The sequence below is a fragment of the Neospora caninum genome, chromosome VIII (assembly GCF_000208865.1).
Source record: "Neospora caninum Liverpool complete genome, chromosome VIII".
Classification (NCBI taxonomy): Eukaryota; Apicomplexa; class Conoidasida; order Eucoccidiorida; family Sarcocystidae; genus Neospora; species Neospora caninum.
In genome coordinates this window covers 1,932,629-1,948,996 of record NC_018395.1, presented here as the reverse complement: position 1 = coordinate 1,948,996, position 16,368 = coordinate 1,932,629, and the positions used below count along the sequence as shown (strand labels likewise).

The window sequence follows — 16,368 nt, the reverse complement described above, 5'->3', positions numbered from 1 at the left end:
CAGTCACATGATTGCGGCGAATCGACTCGGGCGGACTTGCGTTTGCCTGTCAATGCTCATTCCCGGGGCGTTACCATCAGCGGATCAGAAAGCTGAACTGTGATTACCTCTGGATCCGCGGACTCGAAAAACAACGTTTGTATCTGAAATCCTGCAGACTCTGAAAAGCTCTATAAACTGCGACGCCAAAGGACTGAGATGAAACCGTTAGATAAACCTGCTTCACCCGCCGGCGCGAAACCTTCCGAAAATTCTATCGCATCTCTGCTGTTGTGTGGTTGGGGGGGCTTGCCTTCCGCGATAGACAGGCGTCTCCCCGTGGTCAGGCGAGGGGGGAACGATCTGACTGTACCAGCCAAAGAAGCTGACTTATCGCCCTTTCCGATCCGTGTAGCCTCATCGCCAACAATTGGTGCGGGCGCTTGCAGCATTGAGAGGTGAGCCGGCCGAGTGCATCGAGCGACAGGCATGCATCCACTAGCCACTACACCCACGAATGGAGAGACCTGCGACCTGAATCAGCTAGCCCACCGCCTCGGGTGGGGCTCCCCACGTAGTACACCCTGCCGGCTGGCTCACACACGATACAGGAAAACAAAAAGACTCTTCCTCGTTGTTTTTCTTTTCTCCATCTGGCTGTATTCAGGCTTGGGACTTCTCCTCCGCCGGTTTCTTTCCGCGGATTTTCATCCAATAGTGACCCCCCTTGTCGTTCGCGTGAAGGTTGCAACCTGAAGCATCGATCTGCTACGTCGATTATTTTTAGGAGCCTGTATTTCTGTTCCCTTGAATATTCCCTTCTCCCCTTCTCAAGCATGGCTTGCCCGAGATTTCAAACCGCCTTAGCGGCTATCGTGCCAGTACTTTTGCTCGCAGGGAGTGCAGGTGTGCAAATGGCCGCTGTGCAGGCGCAGAGCACCGACAGTATTCTTCAAAAGCTTCAGACCCCACTTGAGTGCACGTTTAACCAGGAACAAACTGACTTCATGCTCGCGTCGTTTCCAAATAAGGGAAGCGCGACAGAGTGCCATCTTTTGTGTGCTGAACATCCGCAGTGTGCGGCGTTTACGTATTACGTAAACACCAAAACATGTCTCCTTCACTCGAGGGTCGGCACGAAGGTGACGAACGAGCAAGCGCGCTGGGGCCCTAAACGTTGTGCGCCATGCTTGGTGGCAGACATTGACGTTAAAGTTGATACAGTAAAGGAGGCAACCGTTTCCTCTGTGCAAGAGTGTGCACGGCAGTGCCATACCGTCGCCTGCACCTTCTACGTGTACCATCCAGCCACCAAGAAATGCTACGTAAAAAAATACGTGGATGGCCTCCAGGGAAAAATCTTTTCTCGATCGGGGTATTATACGGGACTCCATAACTGTACAAGTCAACACTGGTGCAATGCGGAAGGATTCGAGATTCAGGGTGAGTCCCTTGAGACAACGACGGCCGATGGTCCGGTGAAGTGTAGCGAGATCTGCCTCAACCGCGATGATTGTGCGGCCTTCTCCTATGTTCAAGCAAGCAAAACGTGCTCTCTCAAGTCACAGTCCTCCTTCGGCACAATGGTACAGAAGGCAGGAGCATACGCTGGCCCCAAATCCTGCGGTCTCCCTGAACCCTGCGAACAGCAGGGCAAGAGACGAGTTGGCGGGTTCATCGCCATGTACTCTACAACCGTGGCCAAAACTGCTAGGGCCTGCCAGAAGAAGTGCACCTTGACGGAGCGCTGTTTCCATTATTCAGTCGGTCCAGATGGCTGCTCCCTCCATACTATGGATTCCACCCTTGAGGACAGAGCTGGATACATCAGCGGCGACATGATCTGTCAACACTGAACCAGCTCCGAATGTATACGTCTTTGTCATTCTGCTTATCTCGTGTGAGCTGCTCGGCAAGAGTGCTAACTGTCTTACTTGGCGGTTGAGCGGGTGGGGAAGGAGCGTGAGACAGCAGTACGGAATCAAGCCGATTATATCCGATGCCTTTCCCTCATCCCAGCCGAAGGAAGTGCCGACAGCATCTCGGTGTGCAGATAGTCTAGAATCCGCCCGGCGGCGCCGTAACAGGCACAGTTCGGTTCATGCATGTTTGTATCCTGAGAGGGTCAAGGCCTGCCGGTATTTTTCGTTGATTTTCACCTGCAAAAGAAGGCCAGCCGAGTGCTCTGACAGTGAGTACACGTGAAGGGCGGACGGTCCTGTCATGCGTTCCTGAGCCCAGTCCCTGGAGGGGGGGTGGGGGAGAAAAGCCTGAGAGGGTTCGATAGTGGTATTCTGAACCGTGTTCCCACGGCTCGATCTGTCCCGAGAACAGTTCCTCGTTACAACCAGTGTAGAGTGGGGCTCTCCTTCCCATGCGCAGCCTACGTTTTCGTGGTTTCGGCTGGGCGGTGAGCATCGCATTTCTTCTGTACAGGGAACCCGGCTCTGATGCTTGTGGAATCGGACAACCCAGGGTTTCCGAACTGCCGCATGTATGGATAGGAAGGACAAACCGGATTTCCGTGGACACCAGGCAAACATCGTACGCACACTGTGCTTTTGTCTGTGTAAAACTTCTTTGAGGTCGTCCCGCGTGCGCTTCGTGATATTGGGGAGATGCAGTAAACAGCAGGCTCTTCCGTGGCACATGCTCTGTTCCATCGCTTGTTCGTCCGGCTCACCACGTGGGGCGTAAACATGGACCGCGTCCGGCGCCGTCGTGTTAATACTTCGGTAGTGTTTCGTTTCAATTTTCGTATTTGCCCCTCCCACATGTCTTTTTCCCCTTGAAATGCAGAACCTGTTCGGTGGTGATTGCGATAGGACACAACGAAATATCACCAAATCATAATCGACCCTTTCATGCAGATGCACGTGAGTGTTCATTGAACACGCAGTAAATCTGGTTCCAACAGGGACAGACGTAGCCGGCAACAGAACCATTCCTGGCGGAACTCGGTCGTTGCCGAAACAGAGAATCCATGCCTGCGGTTTTACTACGCGGTTCTTACCGCAGCATAAGATGCGCTGCAATTACTGGTATGAATGACCGCACTTTGCTGGTCCTCTCGTACTAAAGGAAATACTAACAATAAAGCTCACGTTCACATCGGATACGGACCGAACAGTCTCTTCTTGCATCAAGCCTGGCGTGTCCGCAGAACTCGCAGTCAGACCGAGGCTCGTATACTGGCTGTTCGTTGTTGACCTAAGAGGTGTCTGACCCTTACTCAAAAAGGGAAGAGTTACTCGATCTAAACAGTGATCACGGGTTTTGAAGCGCCACCGGAGCTACGCGCACTCATGTGGTGGTGGTTTTTTTGCCAGTACGCCGTTCGTGTGAGACTCGATATCGGATAGATACGTGAAACCCGGTAAAAATGATCGCAACCGTCCCTGCCTGTACACGGCAAAGTAATCTGAGGGGGGCGAAGATTTTGCTTCTAGCCTGTGGTTATATGCCTTCGGGGCCACCTGTGGGACGGACGACACCACGGAGCTTGCCGGGTCCACGTTCCTGGCGCTGTGAAATGCCCAGACGGTGTGTTTGCGCGTTTGACGGTCGGCACCTGCCGCACGTTCCGGTGTTTTTGTGAATCTGGCGGCAGCTACTACATCCCCTGCAGACGGGATTGACCTCTGAACAGGTGTTGAGTCTGAATGGATATCAGGTCTGACGTGGATCGCCGGAATACAAGGTAACGTGACGAGTACATTTGTCACATTGGAAGCACGAACGGACGCGGGCCGGGGCGATGAGCCAGTCGCCGTACACACTTTACCTGCGCGGTCGCAGCACGCCTTTTTTTACGTCCTTGCGGTAGCCGTGAACCATTAACACGAACCGCAGTTTATTGTCTCCGGCATCCCCCTAGTGTTCCACCAGAATTTATAGAGCCATAGCGATAGCTGCTCTGTTTTGCACCGGAGCAACGGAACTGTCGTGGTGAGCCACAGTGCCAGTGGTTAAAAAGTCTTCCTTGCAGTATTCCGCAACCCGACGCCAACACATTTAAGAAGAACCTCGGTGGTCTCGGCGTCTGTCTCCTCGAAATGAAACGTGACGCCAAGGAAATCTCTCAAGTGCCGTAGGAACTGGGTCGTGTACGGCGTCAACCGCGACAGTCTCAACTGAAAATACACGCAAACACAAAGGAAACGTCTGAGGGGGCTGTCAAAAAGCTGGCGTCTCGGCATGCTACCTGACTTGTGTGGCATGTCGGTCGAGACCATGCACGCACACACGAGGTCGGACACACTTGTTATGACAGTCCAATAACAAGAGGAAAAACATTCCAAAGTTGCCGTCTGAGCAACCTCACTCTTTCATGGCTCCTTCCGTACGGGATACGTGATGTGTCGCGCCTGACTGCACACGGTATACCTATACGATTCCGCCGCCCGGCAGTTGAACCCATATCTGTTTCCCTGTCCGCTTGCTTCCCCTCATTGCCCGTTCTCTCTTGCCCCCTTTCAGACGCGACTCCCGCGTTTTAAACCCGTGACCATCCATACGTCCCTCTCTCGAAATCCACACTGACCATATACATGCATGCAAAAACATGTACATTTTTTTCGCTTTCTCTTACCTTGCTTGGCTGGTGTTCTTCTGCTGCGGCAGCGAAGAGGAGCGCCACATATTGGTGGTTCGTGTCGACGACGCCCCCCTGCATGATTTCCAGGAGAAGACGATGTGCGACGTGTTCGCCCATTTGCTCCGATTGCCCCAGTTTTTCCGTCCCCTCTCCCAACACTCCGCTGTGTTCTTCCGTATTCTCTCGTGCTTCCTGTTCTAACAGTCGAGCCAGCTTGCAGTTGCCTGTCGCTCTGTACACATCTGCTGCTTCAGTCGCGCCCTCGTTTGCCTCTTTGCGTTTGCTGTCATCTGCTTCTTGAGAATGCTCACACGCAAACGCCCCTTTGAAGTTCCCGCTGATCGTCTCCGCAACGAGGGTGACTCCAACGCCTCGCCTCTTCTCTGTGTTCGCGCGCTTTTCACGTGCGTGTGCCTCCGGCGCCCCCTTCTTCTTGACATCTAGGTACACCCAGACGTCAGGGAGAAAGGCATTGAACACGTGCCGAATGCGGTTGATACATCTGCGGGCCAGCAGGGGGTTAACATTCTCTGCGAAGGCGACGCCGCGAACGCGCTTGATTCGCCCCGTCTCGACCAGAGTGAAGGGCTGAAGCGGTCCAGAGAGAACGCCAGAGCAGCGTAGAGACACCTCACCTCCTCCTGCCGGCGGAAAGCCACGGCGAATCAGTTTCAGCTCAAAAGACAGTGGAGGCGCGCCGCCGCCCGCTGCCCCCACGCCGCGATTCGCCACGAGAGACAGCAGGCGGTGGAGTGTAGGGACAGTGACAGAGCGCGTGAGGTCGACGGGTGGATCAAACTCAGACCCGTCCGTGACGCCGGAGAGCGAAATCGACAGGGGATTTTTGCAGAATGGGGCAAGGAGGAGTAGCACGTCGAGGTAATACGAGAGGCCTCTGCCTGGGTGACAAACATGCACCAGGCTGTCCGGGTTATCTTCGTCGCTACCTAGCAACTGACCAGGCACGTACGTCAAGACTGTCCCTGTCGCGTCGATGTGGACGCGCGTCCCCGCTGTCACTTTACAGAGAAGGCGAAGCAAAGAAGCCTCGTACGGCCGCAGGCCTGGCATCGCTAGTCCCCCCGGCGCTGCGCGAATCTGCGAGATCCGCACCGGCTGGCCGGTCAGTGTGGACAGCAGCAGACGCTGACGCAGAAACGCGCTTCCTTCGTAGCAAAGGTGCTTCATGGTGGCAAGCAGAAAAGAAACACAGAAAACGAGAGAGAGACCGAGGGCGGAAACTAACGGAGAGAGAGAGAGAAAAAGGAGCGAAGCAGAGACAACGCAACAGGCACCAAAGACGGAAAGGGCGGGACAAAGAGGACAGACGAAGGAGAGGAACAGAGCATGGAAACAAAGTTTATGCAAGAGGACGCTGTGCCGACACGGAGTTGGAGGGCACGGAGACGACCCGAAGACAACCGAGACTCATACACAGGATAAACTCTTTCTGTGAAAACACTGGTGAGAGCGTAGGTGCCGAGCATCAAGAAGAAAGCCAGTGTCGACACGGTAGAGCGCACTTTTTCTTTAGTGAGACAGAACCTGTGTCGCCACGGTATACGCTTCTAGTCGGACAACACGGATGTCAACACGGAAGAGAGTCCCCTGTGACACGCGCCCCAAAAGCAAAGCTCACAAGCTTACGCTACATCTTCCTACACAGCATGTACGGAACCAGAACGGAGCAACGCGCCTGGGTCGGTTAGGGAGGGGGCGGGCGCCCCCTCGTACACCAGTGGTGGAGCGTGGCACATCACCTGAGCATGTTCCGTCGCTTCCACAAGAAAAACGAGAGCTCGGGGCTATGCAGCGCGAACACACATGCACGAGAAAACTGCGGCAGGCGACGTCCGCGAAGACGTGAACCGCTTGCGACACAGCGGGACTGGAAGGAGGGGCGAGAGAGCAGCACGCCACGCCGAGAGGGTTCCAGCTAGACTTCGTTGGAACGGATGCGTGAGCCAATGGGTTTTTCGTTCGTTTCTGACCGAGAACGGATGCAACACGATGCCAGGGCGTTGTCCAACAGAGAGATTCACATTTCTGGCTTCTTGTGGGGCAACAACCAGCGAGCTCCTGCCGCATGCGCGGCGGCATTGCGACATGCACGCTGTCGATACACTCGAGCCTAGAACTTCGGCCTGAACCCGCTGACACGGCTGACGGCGGACTTCCTCTTTTTCTGTTTTACTTTGGATCTTTCGGCACCTTCTCCCTTGGCACACGTGGTCCTGTGCTTGTCCTCGTCTCTTCTTTTTTTCGCTTCGCTCCCCTCTCGCAGCAATCTCCCGCCACCGCTGCTGGTTGGACGTTTTGAGGGGAAAACTCGAGCAGACAGTGGCAAAGCCCGGCATCGGGATCAAGTCTCGAAAGGCAGGGGATCTTTCCGTGTTTACCTCTTTAGCTTGCGCCGCCCTTCGTGTTGGCCTCTTGCTGTCCCTTCTCTCCCTCAGTCTAAGTAGAAGCCTGTTGTCTGTCCAGCGGTGTTTCGCGCGACGAACGCCCGTCTTTGTGCCGCACGTTTGCGCACCAGAAGACCAGGCGCACTTCTCGCGTTCTTTTGCGAGATTTTGCTTGGTGTTTCTGCCCTGCCGTCTGACTGCAGTGTGCAGGGGCCGGGCTGGCGTGCGTTTACGCGCGGAGGACGGAGATGCGGGTTGCCATTCCCCTCCTCTTGACGTGAGAAGAACGCCAAGCAAGGTCGCCGTGCCGACTTGGGAAAACGAATTCGATTTGAACGCATTGCTCTGGGGAGACCTTTGTGAGAGAAGATGGTGAAGGCGTATTTGCGCTACGTCCACGAAGAGGCCTTCGGCCTCAATTCCTCTCCGCATGCTAACGTCTCCTTCTTCCGTCCGTCTGCTGCAGGCCGGTCGTCTTTTGCCTACGCGCTAACGTGCACTGGGGCGTCGGTGACGCTGTGGAATACGTCCCGCCAGTGCCGTCTTGTGTCCTTTTCTCCACCTCCGTCGCTCTCGTCCACCTACCACCACGCCGTTCGTATCGCTCTCTCAGCGAGCCATTCACACCTTGCAGTCGGCTACAGCGACGGCAGCATTCGCGTCTGGGAAGCGCCGACCGCGTCGGACCTCGCTACTCTCGCTGCTTCGCCGCTTCCGGCTTCTGGTGTCTCTGCAGCTCCTCACGTCTTCTCTCCACCTCCCGGTCTCACGCTTCAAGGTCACCGGAGCGCAATCACCGCCTTGTGCTGGGGACCTGGCGACACACAACGGGTGCCTTACGAGAAGCGAGGCGACGGGCGCACCGTCTCTCTTTCCGCTGCGCATGCGATTGCCTTCGAGCATCTCCTCATTTCAGGATCTGCAGATGGAGACATCATTGTCTGGGACCGCATCGCGGGCGTCGGCCTGCACAGACTGCATGCGCACGCCGCTCCAGTCACGCAAGTCCTCGCCCTCAAGAGAGCAGCCAAGGCAGACTTCCGAGGAGAGGCAGGCGGAAGAGCTGGGGATGGGTGCGAGAACGACGCGAGCGAGGAGACGACTCGGAAGCGCCGAAGAGACACATCTGAGGACGTGCAGCGCACGGATGACGCGGCAGGGCCCTCTCGACATGGTCAACGCGGAAAGCGGAAGTTGAGGAGAGGCGGGCACGAGTCAGCCAATCCTTTCGCGTCCACCGAGTCGTCGCTGTCGATGGCTTCATTCCAGGCAGTGGAGGTTTCTGGAACGAGCCGGGAAACCGGTTCTCTGCCGGGGTCTGGGCTGCTTCTCGTCTCGGCAGGGAAGGACGGTCTCGTGAAAATCTGGGACGCAGATCTCGAGCTGTGTCTCCAAACGCTCGTGGACGCTGCCACAGGGGCTTCGGGCGCACGAGAGGCGTGGAGTCTCGCAGTGAATCCCCAACAGGTGAGCGAAATGAACCCGCAACTGAGAACGCGGAACGGGTGGGCTGACAAAGCATAGGCAGAGAAGAAAGAGGACGAGAGAGAAGGAGCAGAGAAGGCAAAAGCACACAAGAGAGGCCGGGGAGAAGGAAGGAAAGAGGGAAGAGGTGAATGGGGATTGGGAGAAGCTGAAGCCAGGGGGAGGCACGAGAGCGCGGAGGCCTACGAGGCGGGGGACGCAAGCGGCGCGGACGACGAAGAAGCAAGAGAAGAAAGAGGAGAGGAAAGGCAGGAAAGATGAAGATAGAAGGAGAGCCTACGAGGGAGTGCAGGAAAGGAAGGGAGCGACCAGGGGAACGCATGAAAGAGAGTGAGAGGGAAGAAAGGAAATCTGAAAGAGAATGATCATAAAGAGGACGACTATAGGGGAGAACAAGGAAAAGAAAGATACAGGAAGGGAAGGAGAGAGACGGGATGAGGGGACGTGAACAGGTAGCAGACGAGCGCGCGAGAAAAGGCGGGTGATATACAGTGGCGGCGTCAAGGGAACATATCAAACGCTTTGATTTTGTTGCTGTCGATCTTCTTCTTCCCAGACGCGCCTCGTGGTTGGATGCGGCGACCAGCTTCTTCGCGTCTACGCTTTGCATGGCCTCTCCGCGGCCGAGCCGCGGGTCTCCGGAAGGCCGGGCGAGGCAGAGACGAAGCAAGGAAAGGTCGGAGACGCTGGAACCGACGAACGCGGAGCAGATGCGGAAGCTCAGATCAACCGCCACACGCACCTTCGTTGCATTGCGGGTTTCTTAGGCTTTCTGCGCCGCCCTTCGGGGGGCCAGAAGAAAACGACGTGTCTCCAGTTCGTCACGTGGACGGTGCGGGGTGGAGGAAAGAAAGAAAGACGGAGAGGAGACAGAGGCGAGGACGGAGAGGGAGAGGATGTGGGAGGGGAGGAGGAAGAGGGAGTCCTCGTTGTTGGGAGTGGAAACAGTCGCAGCGTTGAGGTGTTCAAGGTCTGTGGAGAGACGGAGAGAAGGAAAAGGATGAAGAGAAGGCAGAGGCGCAGCGAAGAGAAGAAGAAAAAGCGAGAGCAGAAGGCACGAGAAGCCGGCAGCGGACCTCACCACTTGGACGACGAAGAGAAGGAAGAAGAGGCTGCCGGTCGCGTGACAGACGAATTCGTCTTTCTCTCCCGCCTTCACACGGCCAGCGTCATCAAAACGTTTCATCTCCGAGCTGGCTGTGCACCTCAGCAGGTCGCGTCAGACAAACTCGCAGGAACAAAGGACCGACTAGCGGCTGGCGGTCGGAGCGGCACGTCAAACACGGAGGTCCAAGTGCTTCTCGGTCTTGCAGACAACGCCTTTGAAACGTGGAAAGTAGACGTTCAGCAGTTATCCGATCGCCTTTCGCAGAAGGTCAGTGCCGGTCCACCCTTAGAGATGCGCCTATGCATGCACCGGGCCTCAAGGGGGTCTGAAGGTTCCCTTTTTCTCTCCTGTCATGTTTTCTGTTCTGTGACACGTTGCCCCTTCTTCATCTCTCGCCTCCGTTTTCGTCCTGCCTGCTGCGTATTTCTCGGCTTCATCCTGTGCGTTTCCGAAATCCCCACTTCTCCCTCGCCAGCTTCTCCCCCTCGTATCGCGTCCTCTCTGCGTCTCTCTTGGCGACGGCCGGCGCAGCCTCTCGGCCCGTCTAGTCTCCTTCTGATTTCCTGATGCTAGTCTGTCCGGAATCCTTTGGGCTGTCATATTAACGACAACGAATTTGGTAATGGCCAATTTATTCTTTCTGGTGTACATTTCGCACTCACTGTTTTTCTCGCTGGCTCCTTCCCTGGCGCACCCGCGTTTGCCCCTGGCTTCAATTGGAGTGTACAGACACCTGAGGAGAGCGAGACGAACGGCGCGGCACGCAACGGCGACGAATGCTTCAAGCAACTCTGCCGCGTTTCCGCCGGGGGCCACCGGGGCACTGTTCGCCACCTGTCTGTCAGCCATGACAGCGCGTATCTCCTCTCGATTGCCGACGAGGTGGGCGGGCACGCAAGGAGCGGGAACAAAGGAAATGACGAAAGGATGAAGGGCGGCGCGGAGAAGAGAAGACTCGGGAGAAGAACCAGATGCGGCGAAGGGGGGGGGAGTTGTGCGGGAGATGACACACTGAAGTGTTGAAACCGTCTCCCCAAACCAGCTGCGTCCGATTTGTTCCTGTGTTACCCATCTTCTCTCTCGATTCTACTCTCCCTCGTATCTACGTCTCTGCTCTTTCCGTATTCTGCACGTTTGCCTCCTCTGCCGTGTTGCTCCGCGTGTCCTCTCTAGGGCTTTAAAGTCTGGACGACACACACGCGACAATGTGTGAAGAGCGTATCTCTTGACCTGCCGCTCTGCGGCTTCTTCGTCGCCGGTGAGAGAGATGGGGGGACGAAATCGAAGTAAACTAGGAAGAGGCAGGACAGTGGATCAGCCAGTGCGGGGTGACGCTGGAGGGAAGCCCGAGGCAGCGTCAAGCAGGGAGATGCACACATGCGACGGAGACCCCGTTCTGCCCCGTACGCAACAGTGGGGGAGACACAGTGCGTTACCTTGGGTCTTCCCCTTTCTCCTTCTCTCCACGCGTTCCGTGGAAACGGGCGCTCTCGTCTCTCGTCTGTCGCCCCGATTGTCGATACACTAGGCATTCCCACGCGGCCGCTTCGCGTTTCTTTGTGTTTGGTTCGTTTCCCTCTCCTTTTCTTTTTGACGAGGAGACAGAGGGCAACGGAAATTTGTGTGGCTGCGTGTGGATGTCCCCCGCTCTCTCTCTCTCTCTCTGTCAGGAAACGATCATGTGGTGCTCGGCACCAAGTGCGGAGATCTGTACCTCTACGACATCGGTGCATGCACTGTGCGACAACACCTCGGGCGTGCGCACACTGGGGCCGTCAATGCGCTTGCTGAGCACCCAAAACACACCGGGTGAGACGCCAGCCGGGCCGCGCTGCAGAAACGTGGGGCGGAGTTGATGCACGTTGGGCGCGAATTCCACAGGTGTGTGCATGCGCGCGCCTCGATCTTCGCGCGCCGCTATTTGGTTCTGCGGCGGATGGGCGACTCGAGGGATTCTGAGGGGTTTTCTGTGTGCTAGAGAGGAGAGAGAAGTGCCAGTACGTTGTACGTTTTTTGTGGCTTTCCGCGTCCGACAGAAGGTGAGACGTCGATTTGTCCGTGTACCGGAAGAGGGTCCGCGGCTTCCTTCCTCTTGAATCCCTGGTCTCTGTGAGTCACTGAAGGCTGTGGGTGTCGGTCTCGCACGCATCGTCTCGTCTCCCCGTCTCTCTCTTCTCCCTTTGTGTCTAGCTCGTTCTTCCCTGTCTGGAGCTCTTCCCCTGCATGTCGATCTGACTGTTATCTCTACGTACCTCGTGTTTGAGTTCCTGCTTTCTGCGGTTTGTCTTCTGCTGACGGTCGCGGTCTTCTCTCCGCCAGGTTCGCCTCGATTTCTGCGGACAAAAGCGTGAAGTTGTTTGTCTTCCACCTGACGAGCGAGACGCCGTCTCCGTCTGGGAAGAAGAGCAAGAAAGAGCAGGCGGCTGCCGCGGGAAGCGTCGTTCAGTTCCGGCAAGTCGGAAGCCTTCCGCTCCCAGACCAGGGGTTGGATCTGCGCTACTCGATGGATGGGAAATTTCTGATATGTGCGCTGCTTGACATGACTGTCCTCGTCTTCTATTCGGACACCTGCAAGCTCTTCCTCTCTCTGTATGGCCATCAACTTCCAGTCCTTTCCCTCGCGGTCTCCTCCGACAGCACGCGCCTCGCAACCGGAAGCGCAGACAAAACCGTCAAGGTCTGGGGCCTCGACTTTGGAAATATCCAACACAGTCTCCTTGCCCACGACGACGCAGTCACTCAGGTGAGCCGTCGCGGAGAGACGGACAACGAGGGATCAAAGAGAGGGGGATTTTTGGAACGGAAGCGAGGCGGAAAGCGACAGAGAGACGAAAGGGGACCTGAAGGCGCAGGCTACTGAATGCCTAGACGCCTGGCGAGGTCTGTCGTTGCTGATGGTTTCTCTTTGCGCGTTTGCCTCTTTCTTGCGCTGTTCCGCTGCGTGTGTGTCGGACCACGTCGCTTTGGCTACCTTCGCTTCCGGCCCCGCTGTGCTCAGGTACTCTTCCTCTTCGGCACACACTACCTGTTGAGTGCGTCGTCGGACGCCTCGTTGAAGCTGTGGGATGTGGATCGGCAGTCTTGTCTCGTCACGATTCTTCCCTCGGTGTCGAACTCGCCGCTGCGGTGTTTGGCAGCTAGCCAAGACGGCGACCGCGTGTTTGTGGCTGACGCGAGTCGCCTCCTGCAGTGCTGGCGGCGCACGGGTGAGCAGATGTTTGCAGAGGAGGAGGAAGAGAGGCGGTGGGAAGAGAACGCCGAGCGGGAGGCCTTGAGAGAAGACGCGATCTTGACGAGCACAGCCACGAGCGCTGCGGTGGTCACGGATAGAACCAGCAAGCGAACCATGGAGACGGTCCGAACGACGGAACGACTCATGGAGGTAGGAGCGGAGAGACAAGCAGAGCGCTGGGGTAGCAGCCATGCAGCAGAGGGAAAGGGTAAAAAAAGCGAACAGGGCGACAATGGAGAGAAACAGGGGCGGGATCCCTTGCCGGCTTTGGGGTGCCGAGGACGAAGCCAGAACGACGGAAAGACGGGGAGAGCTGAGAGGGGGTGAAGGCGCTTGCCTGGCACGCGGGCTCTTGGACGGGTTCGTCGGCCAACGTTTCCTCGGTGTCATCTGAGTTCTCAACACCCCCGAGAAAAAACGGATTCAGTGGCCGCCGGACAAAGGAAAAGGAAACCTTCAGTTCCTCCGTTCCTTCGTCATTATCAGAAGTCTTCGTTGTTGGCATGGCTCTTCTTCCTTCTCTGCTCTCTTCCTGTGCTGTGGCTTTCTGTCGTGTTTCCGTCGCACAGCTGCGTTGTTCCTTTCCTCTTTTCGCCTCTGTCTTTTTCTCTGTCTTCGCCTCGTCCTGCTCGCCTCTCCTCCCGTGGTGTCTCTCTTTTACCTCTCGCTCTCCTTTCTCGTCGTCTTTATGTTACTCGTTTTCGCTTTCGCTTCGGCCCGTAGGTTCTCGATGAGGCCCGAGAGCAACAGGAAGCCGACGAAGCGTACGCAGCTGCTCTGCTCGCCTGGGAAAGGCGACGCAAGGAACTTGTGCAGAAACAGGCGTCGCGGCGACCCTCATCGAAAGGTGAAGAGCGGTACGCGCTGTCTGTACAGGACAGAGAGGAAAAGGCGATAGAAGGCCTGCCGCCTCGACCGGTTCCGCCACCCGGCAAAGTGGAGCTAATGGGGAAAACTGCTATGGAGCACGTCCTGCGGGCTGTCGCAACTTGGAAAGCAGGCAACACATTCGAGGTACTTGTTGCTCTGCCGTTCGACTACGCCTACCGGGTACGTAGCCGGCTTCGCCGTTTCCGGATCCATCTGTATCACGTGATTCTCTCTCTCTCCTGTGTGGCGTCTGAACACTTTGTCCTCATCGGCTGCGTTTTAATGGGCTCTCATTCTCGCTTCGTCGATGTCGCCGCGCTCGTACAGGCCGCTTCGTACGCGTTTCGTGATGTCTCCCGCCGAGCGTAGCATATGTCGTTGTTCCAGTGTCGCAGTCGTGTGTGTATAAATGTCGACTACTGTAAACAGGTTTATCTCTACATATGAGAACGTATAGAGGTTTACATGCATATATGCGGTGCTGCGTTTGTGATTCGTTTTTCAGCTTCTCGAATTCTTAGTTGCGCACCTGTCTCTGCTACACGTCTTGACTACACCCGGCAAGCAGAGAGAGACAGAGGCGTCTTCGTTCTCATCGCTGGCTTTCTCGCAAGAGCAGAAGAAGCCGCGTCGGATGCAAGAGAAGGAAGAGCATGCAGAGGGACAGGACACAGAAGAGCAAAGACCGGCAGATGCGATTTTGTGTCTTTGCCCCATTGAAAGCGTCGCGCGCGTCGCTCTCATTCTTGTTCAGCTCCACTTCAGGTATGGCGCCACGCTCAAAGGCAGAGTCTTCTAGCTTGTGAAGGAAACCCCGAGACAGAAAAAACTTTTTTCCATCTCCACATGGCGTGCGTGCATGAAGCAGGCTGGAGCTGGTGCTGCCGCCCTCGACAAAAGGCAAGAGAAAGAAGCCGCGTCAACGTGTGTGTGCCCTGACACCCTCGCTGCTGCAGTCGACTTTTCTTCGAGACACAGCAAGACAAAGAGACACCTCGCAGCACGAACCGTCCGAACAAACGATACTCTTTCTCTTCTGTTTTCTCTCGGGTTTTCCTTCCAGGCTGTTTCTCGCCTCGCCGAAACAGCGACAAATCCTTGCACGCCTCCAGGGTTGCCTGCGTCCGCTCCTCGTCCGCGAGAGGGTAAGAGAACGACGCAGGAGAGTCGTCTGCTCCGCCACCGTACGCGAGTTGAGAAGCCAACGAGCTGGCTTCCTACTTGCGCCCCCGGCCAAAGCCGTGTTCCGGTTCACACCGCTACCGCTCGGGTACCCTTCAAGGAGGTCAGGGGCGGCAAGAATGAGCAGCGTTTCCGGCTGATTTACTGGCCGTCATTATGCACCTGGCGTCTGCGCGTGGTGAAAAAAGAGCGCTTTCTTGTTAACCACACCGGTGGGTTGTTTCTGCGGACCCGTGTCGGTGTGCCTGCAGGACCGCATGCGATTCAACAGCGCGGCGCTGACCTTTTTGCAGAGGAAAATGGACCAGGAACGATTTCAGGCCCTCCCGGAAGTAAAGTTGCCTGGGTCCAAGCGGCAAACAGCAGTATCTTATTGAAGGTGCCAGCGGAGTCCAAAGAATGCAGTGAGATCCGGCCGGAACAGACGCCGACGTGGAAGTCTGAACTAGGCGGGGACGGGGACGTCTGGGCGGTGAAATGGAACCCAGAAGGGAAGACGATACAACGCTGCATATCAGGGGAGGTTCCAGGTGTTAAGGTTCCGAGGTATATGGAGGTGCTGTTAGTAACAATGCGTCAGGAGAGACGTGGCGCTGCATGGAAACTGAGATTGAAAACTCGTTAGTGTCTGGGTGAAAAAAAAGAATTCCGCAGGGGAAGCACCGCTGCTCCAGCTCCGTCCGGATGCACACTATTCCGGAGGTCCGTTGTGGCTCGTAGAGCGAACTTTTGTCATTTTTCTTATGTCACTACACACACTCGAGACAACCGACAGTTATCCCGCTCAAATAGACCTGAACTATCCACTGCATACGGTAGTTAGACAAGAGAGGGCGAACCCATCGAACGTGACATTCACGTGCAACCAAATGAACATTAGAGAGTTTCCTCGTTGCCACGCAGCGTTCGACAACACCCTTCGAGGATGCAGCAAAAAAACAACACAAACTACGTAGATCGCGTTTTCGGGTTCAGAGCTCTACCCTGAGCGAAAACGCAAGCAAATTAACTGTAAATTGACTCGACTGCAACGCCGCTGACACTCTAGAGATTCTGGATGGTGCGTGCTCCCGCGGTGATCACTCTGGCACACAAGCAAGCGGTGCCTCACTCCGTACCATTTCCTCTTGGAAATCGATGCTCATACCCCCTTACGGATACGCTAATCGCAGGAACGCCACTAACAACATGGAACTCCGGAACTTAAAAAAATATCAGCAAGAAGAGCACTTCTTGGGAAAGAATAACTAGTGTCTGACGCTCTAGATGCCACTCACTTCTTGACCTTCATGGGAGAGTGCCGCTCACTCTTATCGCTCGGTTGGCCAGAGTATCCCCCGGTTATCTGAAAGGCCCCGATTTTCACCACAGCTGGAACCACATACTTGCAGCGTTCAACCATATGACGAGTGGAAATTCCTATGCATTAGTGCAGAGCATTTAACCTCGAAAGCAGCGTTACTGTGAGTTTGCAGAGTAGGTGCCGAGTTGCTTCTCTGCAAATCCCCCG

The 16,368-nt window shown here is 56.0% G+C and overlaps 3 protein-coding genes across 3 annotated transcripts; 2 read left to right on the top strand and 1 right to left on the bottom strand.

The window, feature by feature from the left end:
• Positions 1–815: 815 nt before the first annotated feature.
• NCLIV_032380 (putative PAN domain-containing protein) lies at positions 816–1,835 on the top strand (the record flags this gene model as incomplete). The annotated part of the gene is made up of 1 exon (XM_003883434.1): positions 816–1,835. One exon carries the CDS (start codon positions 816–818, stop codon positions 1,833–1,835), a length of 1,020 nt encoding a protein of 339 aa, XP_003883483.1.
• Positions 1,836–3,947: 2,112 nt separating this feature from the next.
• NCLIV_032370 (putative RNA 3' terminal phosphate cyclase) lies at positions 3,948–5,764 on the bottom strand (the record flags this gene model as incomplete). The annotated part of the gene is made up of 2 exons (XM_003883433.1): positions 3,948–4,112; positions 4,571–5,764. The coding sequence occupies 2 exons, from the start codon at positions 5,762–5,764 to the stop codon at positions 3,948–3,950; spliced, it is 1,359 nt and encodes a 452-aa protein (XP_003883482.1).
• Positions 5,765–7,350: 1,586 nt separating this feature from the next.
• On the top strand, positions 7,351–15,235 carry NCLIV_032360 (putative WD-40 repeat protein; the record flags this gene model as incomplete). The annotated part of the gene is made up of 11 exons (XM_003883432.1): positions 7,351–8,448; positions 9,023–9,841; positions 10,304–10,456; positions 10,748–10,832; positions 11,245–11,383; positions 11,894–12,317; positions 12,573–12,956; positions 13,530–13,856; positions 14,182–14,441; positions 14,740–14,821; positions 15,110–15,235. 11 exons carry the CDS (start codon positions 7,351–7,353, stop codon positions 15,233–15,235), a joined length of 3,897 nt encoding a protein of 1,298 aa, XP_003883481.1.
• Positions 15,236–16,368: the final 1,133 nt, after the last annotated feature.